This window comes from Amphiprion ocellaris, chromosome 2 (genome assembly GCF_022539595.1).
Source record: "Amphiprion ocellaris isolate individual 3 ecotype Okinawa chromosome 2, ASM2253959v1, whole genome shotgun sequence".
In the NCBI taxonomy this organism is placed as follows: domain Eukaryota; kingdom Metazoa; phylum Chordata; class Actinopteri; family Pomacentridae; genus Amphiprion; species Amphiprion ocellaris.
The window spans coordinates 23,646,548-23,655,568 of NC_072767.1; the positions used below are offsets into that span (position 1 = coordinate 23,646,548).

Consider the following 9,021-nt stretch of genomic DNA (forward strand, 5'->3'; position numbering starts at 1 on the left):
ATCATCCCTGCTGTAGGTTTAATATGAAATGCAAACAAACCCACTACAATAATTGAAAGTGGAAAACTGTTAGCTGACGTTCAGACTGAATTAATGTATCAGCCTGGTTTATTATTTTACAGCTAAAATCTCACTGGCACTATCAGTCCTTAGAAGTTGCCTGCATTTGCAAGACAACTGCCACAAAAAATAGAGCTGAAATAGCTTACTGCTAAATATACAGAAAAATACCTTAACATTTAAGTTGTTAATCAGTTAATCAAAGAAATAACCTGCACATTAAATAACAATAAAAACATCTGTAGGTGCAGTCAAAACTGCATATAGTAGTTTTCCCTGTAGGTGTGAGAGGAAATGTGTGGCTTTATTAATAGTTCCACCTTTTTTAATGCAAGGCCATGCTAGAATGGACTTGCTGTGGAAGTACATCATCCTAATATAAAAACATGAAAAGCAATTGAAGGGTATTTTTAAAACATGAGACACTTTTATTAAAGGAAGCACATAAAGCTACACAAATGTGTACATTCCCCTTTGACTACAGCAAGTTCCTTTATATTGCACTTCAACAATATAATGTGCTTTTACTGACACAGGTAGACCAACCAAGACAAAGACGTACTAAGGCAGACAGGAGACGGTTTTAAGAAGGACGCTCCTCATCATCATGTAAATGCTCATGCTGGAAATGAAAACCAACAAAAAGTTTGCTTCCTATCAGTGAACGCATTAACCCTCGTGTTGTCCTGTGGGTCAAATTGACCCATTTTAAAGTTTGAAAATGTGGAGAAAAAAATATGTTTTCACAGTGAAACTTCTGATGTCCACATTTTCAACATTTTGGGGAAATCTTTGGACATTTTTTAGTGGAAAAAAGAATTGTTAAAAATGTTTCTTAAGAAAAATCAACCAAAATCCAGCGAATTTTGCTGGATTTTGGTTGTTTTTTTTGTGAATGTTCTTAAAGAAAATAGAAGTTTTACTGATATATATGGAATCACTTTAGATATTTTTAGGATTTTTTTGGAAGATTTTTACACATTTTTTGAAAATATTTACAAGAATTTTCTTGCCAAATTTGGGGAATTTTTTAAAAATAAAACTTTTAAGGGAAATTTTTAAAGAATTATTGGAATTTTCTTCCTGAAGGTTTTGCAGGTTTTCAGAAATTTGGGGGATTTTTTTTGCTGAATTTTTGTATTTTTTTTCAGACAAGGAAACAATATTTTTTGGTGCCTGTAAATGAGGACAGCAGGACGGGTCAAGAACACTGATGAAATCAGCATCAGAAATCTGAAAAGTGCAGCAATGCAGTGAAAATAAAAACACAAGCTGAAGTAAGCCATGACAAAATGGATAGTTTGAATATGTTTTATGTGTAAATTAAACATTTGTAAGAATCTGTGAAAGAGCTAAGAAGTTAAATCCTCACTTTTTAAATGACAATTATCTGTTGCAAGGCTAAATGTTACTGTAGTTTACAGACAAGTTATGTACTTTATGCAAGTTGTAGTGCTTCTTTAACACAAAGAGCAGCACACACTGATCCTCTAAAGGACACACACATTAATCATGTAGCTGCCATAAGAGGTCCACACTGGCTTGTTATGTCACTTTAAAAAACAATGTGTGTCACTCGTTTTCAGCTCAGGAAGTGCGAGGGCAGTAGCACTTAAAACAAAAAACATTAACACCATAATGTGGAATAACTGGTTCAAAGTCGAAACAATCCAATACTCGATTTTGTGCAATCATCACTGTATTGACATGTGGTGTGTTGATTAGTAAATCTCAGGAGACACACACATAAAACATCAAGATTTTCAGTTATCTCGGTTGTGTGAATAATCAAATTACAAGATAAAAAAGACAACATAAAAAAAATCACAACTGCACAATCAAAATGTCCAAAGTTATAAAGGTTGAGTGTGTTAATAACTTTGCACAGCAAAATCAGTGATTATAGGATAAAATCAAAGGAGACTATTTGTGCTGCACTTAACTGAAGCCCTTGACTGGTAAAACTTTAGTTAATGCTACTCTGGAATGATCTCTTACAACAAATATGTTTCCAGTTAATTGGCCCGTGATCTTATATATTCCAGCTGGTAAAGTGTAAAATATTCATACAGATTTGAGCTTTAGAAATAATTATTAGACCAACTGCTTTCTTTACAAAGTCCACTTCAACAACAGTACTTTTGTTTGAATTTGTTCATCGTTTGTAAACAATTATAGCAGCTTCTTAAAGACACATATAAATGTAGTAATGCAATTCATACAATAAATTGTTTAAAATGAAAATATTTTTTGAGTCAAATATTTTATGCATACATTGTATATGCAAAATCAACAGATAATCCAAACTAAATTATCATTCAGCAATACTGAAAAGAATAGAAGTGCATGATAATCTTTAGAAAAGACGGAAAAGATACAGGAAGACATTCATTACTAACCGGTGTGGAATTCATTACAACCTTAGGAAGAAAACACAGTCTAGCTCCATAAAGAATCGCAAAGGAAGAGTCAGAAAGCAGTGGTCAGTGGTCTAATAATTATTACCAATAATATATTTCAACAAAAAATTACTCTGAGCATTGTGTGCTTCAAGACCTTTTTACTTGAACATATCAACATGTCTTGGTCAATGGTCATAGCTTTAATTCAAAAGCTCAAAATGTCCCAAAATAGAGACCCTTATGAGTTTTTACATGAAGTATTAATGAACATCTGCCAGTTGAATAAACACACGTTATTCAAAACAAATAAAAAGAAAATAAAACATACCTCTGAGTAATGCACTTCAGTAGCTTGTCAGGGCATTTGTTCATATGAACACACACACACACACACACACACACACACACACACACACACACACACACACACACACACACACACACACACACACACACACACACACACACACACACACACACACACACACACACACACACACACACACACACACACACACACACACACACACACACACACACACACAAATAATGTTCACACCTTGTGTTGACTCAACGGTCGGCAGAAAGAGCACATGGAATAAAACCTTCACAGTCGCAGGTCAGATGCTTAGCGTTGAGTGGTGTTTTGTGGAAGTAGAATTGGTGTAGAAGCTATGCCTGCAAAGGATTCTGGGAAGTGCAAATCCCTCTCCCACTCATCTGTCTCTGTATTGTACACCTGAACGATGCTTGTGACATTGTTCAGATGCCAGTTGTAGCCTCCGACGATATAGATCTTCCCGGCCAGGAGACAGCAGCCTGCCTCAGACTGCCCTGCTCTCATGGGGCTCACGGTGGTCCACTGGTCGTTCTCTGGAATGTAATACTCGACTGCCAGCACATCAAAACAACGGTCCACGTGGTCCATGCGACCACCAAGGGCATAAACGCGATCCCTGGTGCTGATCATGGCATGTAGCACTCTGGGTTCATTCATGGGAGCTCTGAAGTCCCACTGGTCTGACGCTGGATCGTAGCAGTGAAGAGTTTTCTTGTCGTCTAATGAGACGCCGTAACCGCCCGAGATGTACAGCTTCTCTCCACAAGGAGTGCCTGCATGACCCCAAATCCTCCGTTTTAATGGTTCCACATAGGACCACTCATTCGTCTTTGGGCAGTAACACTCTACAGATGACAGGCTGCCAGATCGATTGCGCCCTCCTGTGGCGTACAGCTGTCCGTGCAGCATGTTGAGCTGAAACTGGATACGAGCCTCCTGCATGGGTTGGATACGCAGCCACTGGCTCAGATGAGGGTCATAGCGGAAACAGCTGTCCACCGCCCCCTCGCCGCTGCGGTACTGTAAGTGCTGTCCACCGACAACATACACAAAGTTATCGAGGACGGCAACACAAGCATGGCTGCAGCCCGCCTCCATCTCTGTCAGCTCTTTGAATTGGCGGGAAGCAATGTCAGGGAGATAGTACACCTTGGTGCTCACTGTACGGTCGTTGTCAGTGTATGGCGTCCCACCAAAGGTGATAAGCGACATGACGTCGGAACGAATGAGTGTCCGCGAGGACTGCATTTCATGCTGTCGGAAGGGAAGGATCTGGTAATTGAAGGCCTCAAGGAGATACTGTCGGCACAGCACGTCCTCCACCATGATTTCCACCGTCTGAACACTGTCCACCAACTCTGAGGAGCGCATGAGCGGGAAGCGCACGTGGCAGAGGACACTGCTGGCTTGAGCCCGGCGAGACTCGTCATACTGGAGCCACCTGATGGCAGCGTGGAAGAGGTCGATCTCACTGCAGTTCTTCAGTTTGTTGCTTTGGAGGAAGAAGATGAGGCGCTCCATGGGAATGTGCAGGAAGTCCTCCTCCTCTGCAATCTGGAGGAAGTGGCGAAAGGTGAAGGCGTCCACAGACTCCTTGAGGGAAGACAAGCTGAAGGTGGTGGCCATCTGTCCAATGTGCAGGCATGTCTCGACGCTCATTGCCGACTTAAGGAACTCCTCACAGAGCTCCACAACAGGGACCATTTGCAGAAACACTGCAGCCCCGAGGACATCCTGAATACAGTCCAGGTCTAAAGTCACTTCTGCACTGTAGGCAAAGTCGATAATATGTTTCAACCCTCGAGCAGACAGTCCCTTCAGCTCAATGGTATCTTGGTTAGACTCCCTCATGCCTCCGGTAAACATTGCTCTGTAACACAAAAACAGATCAGTAAACTACATAATATTTTATAATTCCACCTCTTCTAAATGCAAGGCACTGATTAAATTGCATGAAGTTTTTACGATGTTCCATGCCTAAGTCAGAGCAATTGTCCAGTGTCAAAAAGCTTTCTTCTGTTTGGATGATTGTTTGTTTGAGGTCTGGTGTACGTGGCAGATGAACTAAAAAATATTTTTTAATGAGACACGTGTGCAAAACAATTGAGCTATATTTAGCTGCACTGTCATGTCACCCTGCTGTCAAATATCTGACTTGCATTTTGTAATTCGGAATTTTAAAATGTCCTCACTAAATGGACAAATTTGTGTTCAATAGTATAAAAATTACAAAGCAACACATTTTTAGAGTATTCTGCAAATGTATTATTTATGAATCTTGGTCTAGATAAGAGCATCAGCTAAGTGCTTCCAATTTAAAATGAAATGAGCAGTGTGAAGTCTCATGCTCCAGACTAACCTGAAATAATCACTACAGGCGGCCAGCACTGCTTTATGGACTTGGAAGCGCTCCTCATTGATGGCCAGCACGACGTCAAGTAGTTGGCCTTGAGACCGCAAAACCGACAAGCCCTGGAGGAGGGTGCCACTGTGACTTGGAGCCGAGAAAGTACAGCGAAGGGTGCTATTCTTGTTTGCCATACTGGAAAGAGAGAAAGGCCTTGTCACAATCAGTGACTAAAGAGATAGCTCCCTTTTTTCAAATAAGATTTACACATTTTCTACAGACCTTTTCTTGTCTATTTAACTATATTTTAAAGTACATATACGCTATTATGTATGAGCTATTATATGTTGGTCAAATGTGCTGTGCAGCCTAATGACATGTGGATATGTAATGTCTATTGACAGCAACACTGATGGAAATTTAATCTAATCTCAGACAGTCAGCCAGGGGGGTATGCATTCTGTAATGTATAGAGCTTTTGCTTTTGTAAGAATGTGTCTGTACACTGAACACAATGAGGAGAAATGCTATTGCTCTGCTTAGACACTTTAATGCTACACACAGACACAAAACAAAGTGCTTTAGGTAAAAACTTCATCTCAAGACACAGAAATATCAAACATTAAAAGATCAAAATGGAAACTGGGACCCATTAAAGTAGTTCTGACATCACGTCTAGAAGAAAGATGTCCACTTCATCAGTCTGTTAAAGTGACAGCATTCTGTCAGTCAGACATATCACTTCTACGTTAATGTTCCTCATGACTTCATTCAGACAAACCCACCACAATGTAAGAGAGACGGTACTCTGGGATGTATGATACATAATAAGACACTAGTAAACAAAAGTCAAAATTGAAACGAATGGCAAATTTATCAAACTGTCCATGTAACTAATAGCCTAGTTTATTTCTAATTTCCTGAACAATAAAAAAAAATAAATCTGTCAATATGTGATAATAATGGAACTGCTACATTACTAACAACAACAAAAATAATTAATCAACTTTGTTAGAGGCTCTTTCATCACAGTAAAGTTTTATTTTTATGGACATTTTAATTCGTAGAAGATGTGAAACTGTAGGGCAAAAGGAATGAGAAAAATGCTTTTTGATTTTGGCACACAAACTGTATATTTTCCATGGTCTGTGATGTTTATGGTCAAATATTGAAGCTGAAATATGGAAAAATCCTTCCCTAAATGACTTCACACAACTGAAAGTATCAGTTTAGATGACAGCATGCAGTTCAGATTTGTGTTGTAAAACTGATACAGAACCGTTTCTAGTAAGACTGCTGTTGCGTCTTTTACAGGAAAGTGTTCAGAGTGCTTATTCAGACATGTTGTCGACATGTTCAGATGTAGTCAGATCGATAGAAAGGAGTGCATGGCTGAAAGGGGCTTTTGTTAGCACTTCCACTGCCGTCATCCAATAAGGTCATCAAATATTAAAAGTAAAACGGGCTAGAGACTAAAGTAATAAACTATTTAGTTTTGTATACCCGTTTTCAAAGTGGATGTCGGAAAAGGTGAGGTTGTATTACAAGCAACTGAGCAAAAACAGATGTTTGTACATGTACATGTTATTTAACTGTCAAATATTTTGCAATTGTAAATGCCTGGGGCACAACAGGCCGTTCTTACAGCAGACATTTTGACTTGTGGTAGTAGAAAAATCACCCGCGTTATCAAAACAATACTGATGGAATTAAATGTAGGTACCCCAGTGAACCAAGGGTGTTTTGATTAATAATACACCTGTGTTATTCTCCCATGAAAAACTTAATTTGAAAAAGGTTTATGGTTTGAATTTAAGTAAAAAAAAGTCTCAAACCCTGACACCAGTGTCGACATAAAGTCAACCACCATTTTCTGATTTTAAATTAATAGTGGCAAAAGTTATTTTAATAAAGAAAACAGACTATGAAGTTATTTTAAGGACTATATTTGGTCTCTATCGTGCATTGTCTGCACACTTTAAATACGTTTTGTCAAGTTTTTATAGCAGTTAACGCAAACTATCCTTGGTAGTGGCACTAACAAATATTAACTCAAAAAAGTATAAAGTATAAAAGTGTTGACTTTACTCATTAACATATCTTGAAAATGCTTTAATAAAAGTGTGTGTCACCTGCTACAACATAGCACACTGTGTCAGGAATGTCTGTACCTCTAGTTACACTGGTTAAGCTACATTCTTAACTTCACTTCCACTGCTGGCGGCTTATACAAAGCACAGTTATTTCTTCTGCCTGGAGGCCTTAACGACGCCTCGGTGTTTCCTGGATTTAAGCCGCCGCGACCGGACTTGGACCGGGTCGCCGTCCTCGGAGTCGCGGAGACTCCCACCAGGGGAAACATCGAATAACCAGCGCTACACTGCGGACATCACATCCTCACCCCGCCTCACTCACCTGCTCTGCGAATGTTTCGGAGCAAAATCTCCACCATCCGACTCCGCCATCTTCTAGCACCGAGCAACACGCATCGGGCATCTTCAGGACCGTTAGCAGGAGCTCCGCGGCTCGGTGGGCCTGTTCATGGTGTGGTGAAAGTGTGGGAAACAGCCTCTTGTTCAGCTGCGGATGGAAAACAGCTGTGTCGGAGGTGAGGCGGTGAACACTGTGATGACCTCTCCTACCGGCTGCTCGCCGCCCGTCCCTCCTCTGTACCGGCAGAGACTGACCGCCGGGAGGCGCCATAGTCACGTATCTATCAGAGACGGTTTCAACTGCAATGAGGATGAAGAGGGGGCGGAGTCAGGGGCTAAGAGGGGTACTGCTAATCCCATGATAAGACAAACAACCAAATAAAACAGCAAAAGTGCCACAAGGTGCTTCCAAAGTATGGGAGTCATGACAAAATGCCCTCGACATTTCCTCCACAAATACAGAAACATCTCAAAGTTTTTTTAAAGTCTTAAGCAGCTTTCACACAGGATGCAGCACTGCCACACTCTGAAACCCATTCATTTCTATTTCTTGTGCCGCTTAACAATGAAAACAATGGCATGCTGCTGCAGAGCATAATGGAGGTGCAGTAGAGACCACACCTGGTTTACATTTGTTGAACTTTGACCCCTGCAGGCTATTATGTGGCCAATAGAAATGAGGCATCTCACCTGGCACAGAGGGAAAAGTTTAGGAAAAACCAGTTCTGTGTTAGAATCCCCCAAATTATATGACACAGCTTTGTGGTTGTACTGAGTCTCGGGGAGAAATGGTTTTGTACAGGCAAGGATAGTGCTAATGTTTGCAACTTAGCATGGGACAAATACGTCTTTGCTGTTTGCTGTTTTTGCGTCAAACTGAAAGCTTCCCATTTGAGGGCATGGTGATGTCTTGTCGCCACTGTAGCATAATATTGACACAAATTAGTCCGGGACAGTCTGCTGCAATGTTACACTTGCATGGTTATATTGACGCAAAATACTCATAAGGAAAACAACACTGTGTAACGTGTAGCATGAAATGTTGAGAAGAAATGATAGTTCTCACCCACTTCGTCACACAGGAAGGTAGTTAGAGCTATGCTGCCTGAACAACGGTATAAATCCTCATTATTTTAACCCTCCCGTTATCCTCATTTACAGGTACTAACAAATATTGTTTCCTTGTCTGGGAAAAATGCAAAAATTCAGCAAACAAAATCCCCAAATTTCTGAAAATTTGCAAAACCTTCAGGAAGAAAATTCCAATAATTCCTTAAAAGTTTCCCTTAAAAGTTTTATTTAAAAAAACAAAACAAAAAAGAAAAACAAAAAAAAAAACTCAACCCAAATTTGGCAAGAAAATTCTTGTAAATATTTTCAAAAAATTAGTAAAAATCTTCCAAAAAAATCCTAAAAATATCTAAAGTGATTACATATATA

The 9,021-nt window shown here is 39.8% G+C and overlaps 1 protein-coding gene across 2 annotated transcripts; it reads right to left on the reverse strand.

Annotated features, from left to right (window-relative positions):
* Positions 1-465: 465 nt before the first annotated feature.
* On the reverse strand, positions 466-7,829 carry klhl26 (kelch-like family member 26). Of its 2 annotated transcripts, XM_023282302.3 has the most exons (3): positions 7,565-7,829; positions 5,162-5,344; positions 466-4,672 (listed from the first exon to the last, which is right to left on the reverse strand). In XM_023282302.3, exons 1-3 carry the CDS (start codon positions 7,612-7,614, stop codon positions 3,091-3,093), a joined length of 1,815 nt encoding a protein of 604 aa, XP_023138070.2. In that variant the 5' UTR covers positions 7,615-7,829; the 3' UTR covers positions 466-3,090. The 2 variants fall into 2 exon arrangements, with proteins under 2 accessions (XP_023138070.2, XP_023138071.2); XM_023282303.3 differs by lacking the exon at positions 5,162-5,344.
* Positions 7,830-9,021: the final 1,192 nt, after the last annotated feature.

What these genes read in the sequence shown, in the direction of transcription:
- klhl26 (XM_023282302.3), bottom strand. Translation starts at nt 7,614, where the DNA reads ATGGCGGAGTCGGATGGTGGAGATTTTGCTCCGAAACATTCGCAGAGC. An exon ending in CCGAAACATTCGCAGAGCAG is followed by an intron (nt 5,345 to 7,564) that starts GTGAGTGAGGCG and finishes CTCTCTTTCCAG; the next exon opens with TATGGCAAACAAGAATAGCA. An exon ending in GCCTGTAGTGATTATTTCAG is followed by an intron (nt 4,673 to 5,161) that starts GTTAGTCTGGAG and finishes TTTGTGTTACAG; the next exon opens with AGCAATGTTTACCGGAGGCA.